Source organism: Dromiciops gliroides, chromosome 1, assembly GCF_019393635.1.
Source record: "Dromiciops gliroides isolate mDroGli1 chromosome 1, mDroGli1.pri, whole genome shotgun sequence".
Taxonomy (NCBI): domain Eukaryota; kingdom Metazoa; phylum Chordata; class Mammalia; order Microbiotheria; family Microbiotheriidae; genus Dromiciops; species Dromiciops gliroides.
The window spans coordinates 481,523,756-481,537,958 of record NC_057861.1 but is presented as its reverse complement, the minus strand read 5'-3'; the positions used below and the strand labels follow the sequence as shown (position 1 = coordinate 481,537,958).

General features: G+C 40.1%; 1 protein-coding gene across 1 annotated transcript in view; it reads left to right on the top strand.

Annotated features, from left to right (window-relative positions):
• FOCAD (focadhesin) overlaps nt 1–14,203 on the top strand; it is a 380,224-nt gene that overhangs the window by 19,763 nt on the left and 346,258 nt on the right. Inside the window, exons 2-3 of the mRNA XM_043979236.1 lie at nt 2,573–2,658; nt 14,033–14,107. Coding sequence (XP_043835171.1) covers nt 2,602–2,658; nt 14,033–14,107 — 132 coding nt within the window. The 5' untranslated portion in view covers nt 2,573–2,601. The remainder of the gene's footprint in view (nt 1–2,572; nt 2,659–14,032; nt 14,108–14,203) is intronic.

Here is a 14,203-nt window from a genome sequence, read left to right as displayed (position 1 = left end):
TATGAATATTTTTGTACAAATAGGACTTTTTCTCTTTTTGGGGATGTCTTTGGGATATAAAGGTAGCAGTGGTATTGCTGGATCAAAGGGTATGCACAGTTCTATAGCCCTTTGGACATAGTTCCGCATTGCTCTCCAGAATGGTTGGATCTTTTCACACCTCCACCAACAGTGGATTAGCATCCCTGCTTTCCCATATCCCCTCCAACATCCAATATTTTCCATTTCTCTTATATTTGCTACTCTGATAGGTGTGAGGGGGTACCTTAGAGTTTTAATTTGCATTTCTCTGATCAATAATGATCTAGAGCATTTTTTCATATGATTATAGATAGCTTTCTTCTGTATGTTATAGTCTCTACTGAATAGATGATCTTTCTGGTTCCTTTCAGAGGTAAGATTATATGAATCAGCCAACCAGATGGTCAGAGCTCAGTTTATAGAATACATGGCCTGGAGGAACACTTGAGTCCAAATCTAGCCTCAGATAGCTGTGTGACTAGCTATGCAACCAGTTGTGTGACCTTGAGCAGGTCATTTAACCTCTAACTCAGTTTTCTTAACAGTAAAATGCTGGTAATAACAACACTTACTTCCTAGGCTTGTTGTGAGGATCGGATGAGATAATTAAGTTCTTAGCACAGTGCCTGGCACACAGTAGGTACATATACACACACACACATACTATATATACACACACACATATATACATACACACACACACACACACACACACACACACACATACACAAAACATGCCAGGCACAGCTAGGCACTGTGATCGCTCCATCTACCTCCCTCCCTCCATGCCTTCCTCCCTCTCTCCCATCCTAGCTCTTTTTCCTCCTCTTTGATTAGCACAGTGGCACATGGTAGGCACTAATTTCCTTCCTTTCCCAAGAGACACATGGTAGGCACTTGTTTCCTTCCTTTTCTTTCTTTTTTTGCGGGGGTGAGGCAATTGGGGTTAAGTGACTTGCCCAGGGTCACACAGCTAGTAAGTGTTAGGTGTTTGAGGCTGGATTTGAACTCAGGTCCTCCCGAATCCAGGGCTGGTGCTCTATCCACTGCGCCACCTAGCTGCCCCAATATGAATGTTTTGTTTTGTTTTGTTTTGCTTTGTTTTTTTAAATTTTTTTGTAGGGCAATGAGGGTTAAGCGACTTGCCCAGGGTCCCACAGCTAGTAAATGTCAAATATCTGAGGCTGGATTTGAACTCAGGTCCTCCTGAATCCAGGGCCAGTGCTTTATCCACTGTGCTACCTAGTTGCCCTGTTTCCTTCCTTTGAGGATGGCACACTTGTTTTTTCACATTTTTAGTACTAGCTGATAGTGTATTTACAGTTTGATATCTTGATTTTCTTTTGAAAGTCTAATGACAACACAAAGGGCATTGGAAAGCTACATAGTGGGTTAAACAGGAGGAAATAATTCTGCCAAGGATGACCTAGACATAAGAAATGTCATAAAAGATGTTTTTGAGGAAGTGTATGATTAGAAGAAGTGGGCCAGGAATGTAGCGATGAGAATCAACAGATGGAAAGTCTAGGTTATCTTTGAGGTGCTAAAGGAATAAAAGGAAGTTTGTCAGTAAATTAAATTAAATTCTCTCATGGAGGAACTTTAGGGAAAAAGTTTGAGAAGACTTATACAACATGACAAGATGTGGGACGGCGAGCAGGACCTGAGTTCAAATCCGACCTCAGACACTTAACACTAGCTATGTGACTCTGGGCAAGTCACTTAACCCCAAGTGCCTCACCACCCCCCCCCCAAAAAAAAAGATGACAAGATATGGAGGGGTTGTGATACATATTGGTTGAAGGAGTAGCGAGTGACACCTCTGAATGATGGGTGGAAAAATCCATCCTGCCTTTATTAAGTGCCCGCTTATAAGCTGGGCACTATGTTTGGCATTTGGGATGGGGAACAATATGCACCCAAATAATTTCAGGTAGAGTGGGCAACAAGTAAGACAGCATTGTGAGAGGAGTAGAGAAATCAGAAAAAAAAAGAGGGGGTAGCATTTAAGATGAGCCTTGGAGGGTTCTAGTGGTTCTAAGATGAAAAAGTAAGGAAGGCTAGCTTTCCAGGCAAAGGCATGGTGGTGGGAGATGACTGTTTTTGTCTTGGGAATAGTAGGTATGTTAGTTATTGAAGTGTGAAAATTTGACTGCAAGATGAGGAATTCAGTCCACTTGAAAATGAAAATGCTTCCACCTCATCTACTTTTTGTGGAAATTTCAAAGTTTTTGTCTCTTTTATATTTTATTTGGACTTTTTTTTAATGTGTCATTCGCCCTTTTGCATTCAGAGTTTCTATTTTAGTATTACTTAGTATCAGAGATTTACCGGCATTCATTCATCACAGCACTGAAACACATGGTTAATAAGAAAGGACATGTCTCAGGGTATGCTGAAGAGTTGGTTATACATTTTGTTTCAAGTGTTTAAGTGTCTTCTGAATGAATTGCTTTATTAATTTAGGGTTGTGGGTTTTTCCTCAAAGGAGTAATTAATTTGCTGCAGATTCCATTTTTAGTACTAATAAGTATTCTCTTATCTTTTGCAGGTTCTTTCTATCTTGTATGATAAGCAAAAATGTCAGAAGATATAAGAAAAAGGTTTGAATTTCCTAATTCCCTTATCCAGTCACAGGTAATTATCATGTTGGCAACCGGTAAATTTCACTGTCATGTTAATAAAACTTTGGAATTTTTGACTTTTAAATAGTTTTGCTCTGCTTATAAACATTTCCTTTTAAAAGAAAATAATAAAAAGCCAAAATCAAAATCACAAGATGATTCATTAGAAATATACTACCTAAGGAAGTAATTATCTTAACCAGATCACTTTCCTTGCACTCTCCTGTTACAGCACAATTCCCTTCTGAGCACACTAGAACTTTGATTAAGTCACACTTCTCCCAAATAGGCATTTGGGTGTTTTTTTTTTGCCATTTTTGTCCTTAAGAAAGGAACTATTTACTGGTGACTTTTTCTTTTTCTTTTTCAAAAAGGCAGTTTGAATAGTATGTCCAGCACTGAGTTCAGGTTTATCTTAATGTCTTATATTCTATATTTGTGTTATTGTACAAAAAGAATGAATTTTTAGAATGATCCTGTGTGAGGTGATGTGCCATGCTTTTACCGGTCCAAGCTTAGTACCCTGTGACATGCTTTCTTCTTTGTGAGGTCTCTTATTTCCTTGGCATAGACACCACCTGCTCTCTCGCTGGAGTTCTTTCAGCTTTTCTTCAGGGGGGCATGCAGGTGCTGCTTGTGTTCCTACTCTGATGTCTCCATAGTAAGCACACAATCTTTTTCAGGTCTTCTAAAGCTTTTTGTTTTTAGTTCCTATAAGTGAATAAACAGATTTAAAATAACAAAACATGGAAGAAGCATAAGAAGTCTTCAAGGCCAGTGTGGGGTCTACCTTCTCTTATGATAATCTACAGGGTTAGCCAAAAGTCAAGAAGAGGTTTCAATATTTGATAATTCCTTTACTTTTTGTTTTAAATTTACAATACCATAGCATCATATGAAGGGTATATAGGAAATGAATTTATATTACATGTGAAAAATCAAATCTCATTAAAAAGTAAAGAAAAACAATTTTCCTAAAGTTATTAAAACATCATGACTTTTGGCCCACCCTGCAAATAGGATGTAGGTCCTTTTTACTGACACATCTCTTTGTTCTTGCTTATGTGAAAATATTTTTACTGACTAGCTTAATTTTGGGGGCTAAAGCTGACTGGGGTACTTAATCTGGGACTGTTGACTGTTTGGCTATCTGACTGCTATTAATTTAATATGGGCTATTTATATGAAGTTCCACCACACTGCTCCACTCCCAAAATTTATAAACTAAATATTAAGAAGCCTCTTAACTAAATAATCAAAGAAGAGTTTATTTATGAGATACTATTTAAAATTAAGAATACAGGGAAATAAAATGTATAACCTGACTGCATTGCTGTGTGTCCCTTTCCACTGTCTCTTTGGAACTTCTTGAATACAATAAGGGCCTTAGCCGCTGCTTGCCTTAGGGCACTCAGGTCCTTTATTCTAAGTCCGAGCCCCTTTCACTTTGTAAATCCCCCTGCTTCTAACTTTCCTCTCCTTACTGCCACTGCTGAACCCCTGTGTTTCTCTCTCACCGACCTTCTGTCTGTCTGCTTTGTCAGTCTGCCCTTTGGCCTCTCTTTTCCCTGCTCCTAGTCCTTCTCGTCTTCTCCTGTGTCCTTGTAGCCCCCTGTCTGTCTTCTCCAACCTTTGCCGTCTTCTCAGCAGCCCCTTGACCTCTTCTTGTCTGTCCTTGTCTGACCCCCTTAATCTCGTCAGCCGCCCCTTGACCTCTTCTCCGCCTAGGCTCGTCAGTCCTATAATTATTTTTTTGACATGAGCTTTTGTATTTAGGTCACAAATACATTTCAAGATTATTGTGGGATACACTGAGATTTTGGCCTAAAGCTAATTCCTGTCAATCTGTTCTCCAATTTCCCCAGGAATTCTTGTTAAATAGGGAACTCTTTCTCAGTAGATCATATTTTGGGATTTATTGAATGCTGTTATATTTGTTTTCTTCTGGGTTGTTCTATTTGGTTTGTAACCCAGACCCAGATTCTTTGACTCCCAACCCTAAGGGGATTTGTGTTGACACCACTGGTAGGTCTAATGCATTCCAGCAAGCATTTATTAACCACCTCCTATATACTAGGCACTTGGGATGCAAAGACAAAAATGGGGGGAACGAAAACAAAGCAGGCATTCTCCTGAAGGAGCTACCATTCTATTGAGGAGTTTAGGTCTTTTTTTTTTAGTCAAATCTCTGACCTTGAATTATACTCTACTTTCTTTCTGCAACTGTCTTAGTATTCTTTGATTTTTTTTCCTTGATGCTTGACTTCCTAGATGGAGGAAAGTGTTCCCTATCAGGTTCCCAGAGATTCCTCTTCTGGGTGTCATTTACCACCTCATACCTACCTGCTTTAGTTTCTTTTCTGGAAGGTTTAACAGTTCCAGGTCTCAGAAGTCCCAAGTTCTCCTGTGACCCATTTCTTTCTGTCCTGTTCGGTTTGTCTGAAGTTGTTGTTCATTCTCACCTGACTCTTTGTCACCCCATTTGGGGTTTTCTTGGCCAAGACACTGGAGTAGTTTGCTTCTTCCTTCTCTAGCTCATTTTTTACACATGAGGAAGCTGAGGCAAATGAGGTTAAATGACTTGTCCAGGGTTACACAGTCAGTAAGTGTCTGAGGCCAGCTTTGAACTCAAGAAGATGAGTCTCCCTGACACCAGGCCTGGCACTCTATCCACTGTGCCGCTTAGCTGCCCTTATCTACCAATTCAAATAGAAATGAGACCACTAAATTAGACATAAGGATCTTTGCAGGCCATATATCAACTTATATAATCACATATTAACATTATTTATGTATTATTGTATTTTTATTTATTTTTGTTAAATATTTTCCAATTACATCTTTTTTTTTTTTTTTTTTGCGGGGCAATGGGGGTTAAGTGACTTGCCCAGGGTCACACAGCTAGTAAGTGTTAAGTGTCTGAGGCCGGATTTGAACTCAGGTACTCCTGAATCCAGGGCTGGTGCTTTAACCACTGCTCCAATTACATCTTAATCTGGTTTGGACCACACTAAGGAGTCTTACAGGCCACATGTGGCTTGTGGGCCATGTGTTTGATACCTCTGGTCTGAAGTGATTTCACTAGGTTGGTTGTACCCTTATCTGAAGCATCACCATTTTCCCCTGTAGTTCTAATAATCGATAATAATAGCTTGTGGTAAAAATTATTGGAATTTAGCTGACTCATTTGGGAGGGGCCACACCTGGCCCACCCTGAAGTTATGTATGCTACTGAGGTCAGAAGGAAAACTCTCCATAGACAGTGTTTTGCTACTGACTGCCCGCTCCCCGGCTGTACCCTCCCTTCATTCACCCTTCCGTCCTTATCCTCTTCCCCTCCTACTTTCCTATAGGGTTAAATAGATTACTCTTCCCAATTGGGAGCTCCCTCCCCCAAACTTCCCTTCCCTCCTTCCCCTCTTGTCCCCTACCCCGCCATCTCCTTCTCCTCCCACTTTTCCTCAGGGTAAAAATATATTACTGTACCTGCTTGAGTATGTATGTTATTTGCTCTGAGCCAATTCTGATGATAGCGAGATTCACTCACTCCCCCACACCTTCCCCCTCTTCCCCTCCCCTCCATAAGCTTTTTTCTTGTTTCCTTCATGTGAGCTACCTCTCCCCATTCCACCCCTTCCCTTACCCCTCCCCCATTCTATTCCTCCTACCTCTCAACCCTATTTTAAAGATGTCATCATGGCTTAGCTAGGTGGCACAGTGGACAAAGCACTAGCCCTGGGCCCAGCAGGCCCAGAGCCCAAATCTGGCCCCAGACACTCAGCAACCCACCCTGTTTGCTCCACAAAAAACAATAAATAAATAAATAAAACAATACATGTTTTACAAATACTATCCCTTCATATTCAGTTCAGGGTGTATTCCTTACTGAAAAAGTTCTTATGAGTTGGAAGTATTATTTTCTCATGTATGAATGTAAACAGTTTAACCTTTTAATATCCCTTGTCATTTCTTTTCCCTGTTTACCTTTTTATGATTCTCCAGGGTCTTGTATTTGAAAGTCAAATTTTCTATTCGGTTCAGATCTTTTCATCACAAATGCCTGAAAGTCTTCTTTTTCATTGAAGTCCCATTTTTTTTCCTCTGAAAGATTATATTCAGTTTTGCTGGGTATGTGATTTTTGGCTGTAGTCCAAGTTCCTTTGCCCTCTGGAATATCATATTCCATGCCCTCCAGTCCTTTAATGTAGATGCTGCTAGATCTTGCTTTATCCTTATTGGAGCTCCACAGTATTTGAATTCATTTTTTCTTTTTCTCTTTCTTTCTTTCTGTCTTTCTTTTTTTTTTTTTTGGTTAGGCAATTGGGTTTTGTTTTTTTTTTAAGTGAGGCAATGGGGGTTAAGTGACTTGCCCAGGGCCACACAGCTAGTAAGTGTCAAGTGTCTGAGGTCGGATTTGAACTCAGGTACTCCTGATTCCAGGGCCGGTGCTCTATCCACTGCGCTACCTAGCTGCCCCCGGCAATTGGGTTTTAAGTGCTTTGCCCAGGGTCACACAGCTAGTAAGTGTTAAGTGTCTAAGGCCGGATTTGAACTCAGGTCCTCCTGAATCCAGGGCCGGTGCTCTATCCACTGCGCCACCTAGCTGCCCCGAATTCCTTTTTTCTAGCTGCTTGCAATATTTTCTCCTTGACCTGGGAGTTCTGGAATTTGGCTATAATATTCCTGGAGGTTTTCCTTTTAGGATCTCTTTCAGGAGGTGATCGGTGGATTCTTTCAATTTCTATTTTAGCTTCTGCTTCTAGAACATTAGGGCAATTTTCCCTCACAATCTTGGTGTCTAAGCTCTTGTTTTGGTCATGGTTTTCAGGTAGTCCAATGATTTTCAAATGATCTCTCCTGAATTTATTTTCCAGGTCATCTGTTTTTCCAAGGAGATATTTCACATTGCCCTCTATTTTTTCATTCAGTTGGATTTGTTTTACTGTGTCTTGGTTTCTCATAAAGTCACTAGCTTCCATTTGTTCAATCCTAATTCTTAGGCAATTATTTTCATCAGACAGTTTTTTTAATCTCCTTTTCCATTTGACTTTTCAAATTGTTGACTTTTTTCTCATGACTCTCCTGCATTGCTCTCATTTCTCTTTCCATTCTTTCCTCCCTCTCTCTATATCTTCCTTCTTTCTCTCCTACTTTCTCTTCAAAGTCCCTTTTGAGAGCTTCCATGGCCTGAGACCAGTTCATATTTTTCTTGGAAGCTTTGGATGTAGGGGCCCTGTGGTTGATTTCCTTTTCTGAGGGTACAACTTGATCCTCCTTGTCGCTGAAGAAACTTTCTATAGTTCTGAACTTTCTTTGCTTGCTCATCTTTTACTTGATTTTAAACTCCCCAATGGGGGGCCATGCTTTTAGGCTATACTACTGTTTCCACCTTCAGAGGGTCCCAGGTATTTTGGTTTGAGGGAGGGAACATTTTTTTCTTGCCTGGCCTGTTCTCCGGTCCGAAGATAACCTTAAGCCTACTTACTAAAGAACCCAACCAGCAAAGCTTTCTGGGGTATGGTTCTTAGCTTTGAGGAGCCTGCGCCCCTCCCCCACCTGGGCCTCCCGCTGCTCAGGATTTCTTCCTGGTTCCCCGCTGAGGTGGGACAGTGAAATTCTCCCTAGGTCCTGCTGATACCCCTGCACTTTCCTCCCTGCCAGCCATTCAGCCCTCTCACCTGACTGCATGCTCAGTTCCAGAAGACGCTGGTGCTGTAGCTGATTCAGAGGCTCTGGGGTAAATTCCTCCATTTGGCGTGCCTGGGGTCTCTGTCAGCGTGATCGTGGGGTTGGACTTTACCGGTAGCCCAACACGGCTCCCTGTAATCTATCTATAGCTCGAAAATAATCTCAGCCTGTATTTTTGTGGGTTTTTTACTCCAGGGATTCTTTTATTGCTGTTTCTAGGGTAATTGTATCAAGAGCTCTGTGCGTTGAATGTCTTTCTTCTGCCATCTTGGCTCCTCCCCACAGTAAAACACTGTTACACATACACTCTTTTTTTGTGGGGCAGTGAGGGTTAACTGACTTGCCCAGGGTCACACAGCTAGTAAGTGTCAAGTGTCTGAAGCCAGATTTGAACCCAGGTCCTCCTGAATCCAAGGCTGGTACTTTATCCACTGTACCACCTAGATGCCCCTAAGCATACACTCTTAATATATGTATGTTTACTTATCTGTGGATTATATATCTACTACTGTATTAATCATGGACACTATAAAACAAAGAAAAAAAGAAATTTTTAAATGAAGAAATAAAGATAAAATAACATTTTATCCTAGAGTCACTAGAGAGCCATTGGAGTTTATTGAGTAGAAGAACATAATCAGACCTGTGCTTTAGGAAGGTAACTTTGGCATCTGGGTGGAGGGAATCACTTGAGGTAGGGGGATTAAATAGGAAGCTTTTTTAATAGCCCAGGTAATTGGTGCTGAGGGTTGTATAGTAGAGATAAGAGGACAGATCAAAGTGATATGGAGGTAGAAAGATTGGCCCACTGCCTGTGGGAGGTGAGGAAGAGTGAGAAGTCAAAGATGACTTAGATTAAAAGGAAGGAAGGACAAACTTCTACTTATTGCCCCCAAATCCAGAACTTTCCTTTAGAGAAGTGTCTACCAAAACTACAATCTGATCTCGGACTTTGGAGGTAGATATGTTGAGGCATGGAAAGGGATGGGCAGATTCTTTCTAGTGATCGATGTCTGCACAGGTGACAGTTCGTATTGAAGTCCTGATGCAAATTATAGATTATACAACAACCTCATTTACTGAGGTAGAGGAATTCTGTGAAGAATTTGAGAATATCCTCTAAATTAAATCAATATATACTCTGATACTTGATAACTTCAGTGTAAAATTTGGAAAAGATGAAGATAGAGGGAAGTATATCAGAAGGCATCATTGAGATAGAATTGAGTGAGAGGGACCAAAGGCTTCTGATTACATAGAAGCCTTGTTCCTCTTATATCATAAACTCTTTTTTGAGAAAAGAGTTGATATTGAATACCCAATAGCATCCCCCCTCTAACTTCCCAACGATGATTATATTTGAAGAATCAGGAAAAGACTTGTTATTGATTTGGATTTATCCCTGAGCCAGCTGTCTGTGTAGTCAGACCACTGACTTGTCAGAAGATCAGAACGAGTTAAAGACAATAAGAAGTAAAAACAAAAAATGAGAAAAAAGATGGATTTAAACAATTTAGTCCAAGCTTAAGAAACAATTGACTGTCAAAAATGGGAAATGGACAAAGGGACCAAAAGACCCCCCAAAGCTTTAAATGATAGCTAGCATTTTTATAGGGTCTTGAGGTTTGCAAAGCATTTTATGTGTTATGTCATTTAATCCCATTAAGGATTATTGCTATTATTATCTTAATTTTGCAGATGAGAAAACTGAAATTAATACAGGTTAAATGACTTGCCTATAGTCACAGATCTACTAAAAGTATGAGGCAGGGTTTAAACTCAGGTCTTTCTTAAGCCAAGTCCAGCATTCCATCCACTGTGCCATCTAGCTGCCCATTCTTATTGGGCAGCAAACAAATGATTTTGTTGCCAGTGGAGAGAAATTATTTCCAAAGGGTATACAGGTTTAGAATATAAGTTCATAAAATTTTGTGAGGAAGAATAATGGTTGATTGTGAGCAGTATCACTTTAAAAAGTAGACAGAAGCAGTGGAAGACTGGCAAGAGTCCAACTAAACAAAGACATCTTAAAGATATTTAAGGACAAAAAAAAATTAAAAATGGAAAATATGTGTAAAAATGACAATAAACTTTTTTTTTTTCACCAAGGACAGTGGTACCACTGTAACGACACAGACCTAGATGTGCTTATTGTGAGATAGAAATGATATTAAAGAGAAAGGCTAAGGGAAAAGCAGGGGCATTGACCATGATATATAGAGAAGATCCATGCTGGAGGCCGCACAATTGTGAGGGTGTTGAGGGATTGTTATATGAGACATCTGAAGAATGGAGATAGTAAAGGTATAGAGAAAATTTTCAGGCCTTACTAATATTGAAACAAGGTGAGGAAGAGAACAATAATAACTACTGACCTATATTTCTCCTATTCTAGCAGTTGTACAGAATCTTTATGAGTCATCTATATAAATGGAGGGCATCATCCATGAAAATATTAGCAGGGCACAAAGTAGGCTTTCACGAATAGTATTTTAAAATGGACCAAATTTTTATCAAAGATGTAGAGACTGTAAGAATCATTGTTTTTATTGTTTGCTGATTGTAAAAAAGCATTTTATTTGGCAGAATAAAACACTGCATTACACATTTTTTCAGCAGAGTGTCTCCCATCCATAAATTAAAATCATTTAAGATTGCTTTAAAAGTCTAACAAGAGAAATATGATCAATGATTCTCTGATCATAAAATCAGTCAAGGAATAAAACATGGTGATGTATTCTCACCAAAGAGATATGATCAATGATTCTCTGATCATAAAAATCAGTCAAGGAATAAAACATGGGGATATGTGCTCACCAAAGGTGTTCATCATTCTGATGGAAGAGATCCAGTGTAAAAATAGTATTAAAGAGGAATTCCTGGAGAATGGTGAACTTCTCCAGATTATCCTTTTTGCAGATGATACCATTGAATGTATCTAGTTCTTTTAGGTTGCACACTTCCTAGATTTGAAATCCTTTAAAGGAATTTGGCCTGAGCATCTGCATAGGAAAGCCCTAGTTGACAAAAGAATTTCTATAGCCCAGTTTACAATATATGCCCAGGTGGACGGCCTATAGAGCTTGTTCATCAATTTATAAAACAAAGACAGACAGGACAGATGGATAACAATTTGAGCTGAGAGTTTGAACAGGAGAAGAAGAGTAGGTTAGGTCACCCTTGGAACATTGCAGAGCTCGTTGAGTGACACTATGCTTATCATGAAAGCAAAGGCTCAACTTTTTAATAACATTCTACCGGTGTTGCTGTTTGGCAGCAAGAGATGGATTGTAACTGTCTCTGAAGGGTTAAAAATTAATATCCTAGGGGCAGCTAGGTGGCGCAGTGGGTAAAGCACCGGCCCTGGAGTCAGGAGGACCTGAGTTCAAATCCGGCCTCAGACACTTGACACTTACTAGCCGTGTGACTCTGGGCAAGTCACTTAATCCCCATTGCCCGGCAAAAAAACCCCCCAAAACAAAAACAGAAACAAATTAATATCCTAGAGGCCATGGAAGAAGCCTAGTAAATGTGAGCAGTCTGCAACATGTGACTAGTGTAGAATTTTGAAGAATGAGAGTAAAAGACATTCTTAAGGAATTGTGCACTAGGAAGAGAAGATGGGCAATGTGATGGCAAGAGACAGTGGATGCAGGGCCAAAGTACTCCACTGGTACCTGCAGGGAGAATTGAGGAAAGCCTCTAGCATGTAGGATGGAACCCTTGAAATGCTTGTTTTAGTCCATAAATTAAAAATAAATGTGGGAGGAAAAAAGAAAGATATGCACAAGAATTGGCAGTCAGGGATAGATTGATCTGCATCCTTGGAAGGAACTTTCAAATTGGTGAGATCACAGACCCATACAAAGATTTGAGTTCTTTATTTCTGGTTTTATTTTTTCAGTCTTGTGATCTTGCCTGATCCTCTATCCAATCCAGTCTAATAAGCATTCCCTCCCTCCCCCAATTAAACAAAAATTGTTTTAGTGCCAAGCACTGTGCTTGGAGTGAGGTTATGCAGAGACAAAAATGAAAAGAGTCCCCGCCTTCAACTTTGTATTTTCTAATAGTCCTTCAGACAGCTCCCAAAACAATATTTTTTGATGTGCAGGTCTGATAGTCGTACTGCTGTTCTAAAACTTTGAGTTGTTCTTTATTACCTATGGAATAAAAAAAGAGACAGACTTCAGAACTCTGGCATTCAAGGCCTTCTATGTCTTGGTTTCCAGCCTTATTTTACATTCCTCTTCCTGCAGTCTACCTCCTCTTTACCCTGGACACATCTCCATGTGGCCTTCTCTTTGATGAGGTCTTGGCCTGGCATTCCATCTTTTGAGGTGCCTAGGTCATGCCAATCTCTCTCCTGGCTCTGTTCCTTTTTTTTGTGCTTCTCCACTTTGCTGACATAGTTGTGATGAAGCTATCCTTTTGCCCTCTCTTCTGATTGATAAGTCCCTGGGCCAGACCATTATTTTGTGAGGGCCCAGGCCATGCTTATTTCACTCTTTTATTCTCTTCTTCACTTCCTTCCTATCCTCTCCTGCCATGCTCCCTGCTTTCCCGCTCCCCCCTTCCCTCATTAGAATATAAGATCCTTTAGGTTAGGGACTGTCCTTTTTGGTTATACTGTATCTGTATCCTTTTTGCTTAGCACAGTGCCTATAACATAGGAAATGTGTAACAAATCAGTCCTTTTCTTCCTTTCCTTTCCCCTTCCCCTTCCCTTTCTCCTTTTCCCTTTTCTCTTCCCCTTACCTTTCTCTTTCCTTCTCCCTTTCCTTTCCTCTCTTCCCTCCCTCCCTCCCTCCCTTCCTCCCTCCCTTCCTCCCTCCCTTCCTTCCTCCCTTCCTTCCTCCCTACCTCGATAGGTCCTTTCCTCCCTCCCTCCCTTCCTTCCCTTTTATATCCCTCCAGATGAAAGTAATCCTTATGCACATCTCTCATAATATTTTATCTGGACCTCTCCTTTACATTTATCACATTCTGCCTTGTGTCATAATTACCATGGATGCCTTTATCTACCCTCCTGCCCCCTACAGTAGATTTTGTGTTGAAAGAGATGTCTGATTTTTCGCCTTTGTCTCCTCAGTGACTATCATGGTATCTTGCAGATCGTAGACACAATGTTTATCAAAATGAATTGACTCACCAGTTCAAGTATATGTTGGTTTAAGATACAAAGGACTAAGGCTGTTTCTGGACAGTTTTAACAAAGGCAGAATAAATTGAAAGGGCTTAAAACTATACCATATCATGACAAGTCTTAGTAATACTTAAAGGAGGAGACATTTGTCAAGGATGGATTCTTTTCTCTCTCAAATGTGTGTTTAATGGATCTGTGACGGCAGACAAATGTCTCAGTGTTCTTTCTAAACCTAATGATGATAATCATAATAACACAGCATTGTAACAGTTTGAAAGTGCTTTACATAGACTACATCATTCAAGCCTCCCAGCAGTCCTGTGAAGTAGGTACTATGGGTAGTATTACACTCATTTTACAGATGAAGAAACTGAGGTCCTGAGAGGTTAAATGGCAGGTTTATGTACACATAAAATTAGTCCTCTGCTTGTTAGGTGCCGTTTGAAACCTAATGCTATGTCCAGTACTCCACCATACCTATTGGTGTTATCTTTAGGCAAGAAGGACATGTGGGAAGAACTTCTTTGTTAATTAGATTTATTTGTTTGTTTTCTAGGCTGTTGGTCACCTTATTGCTGCAGTGCTGAAGGAAAACAGTTTGTCTGAAAAGATCAGCCAATCTACAAACCAGGTCTGTGTTGAACTTTGTTTTGTATTTTAGTTCTTTTACTGGTCTGTGCAGTTCTGCTGTGTCCCTTGCTGTTTAGAGCATAGTTAGTGTAACTAA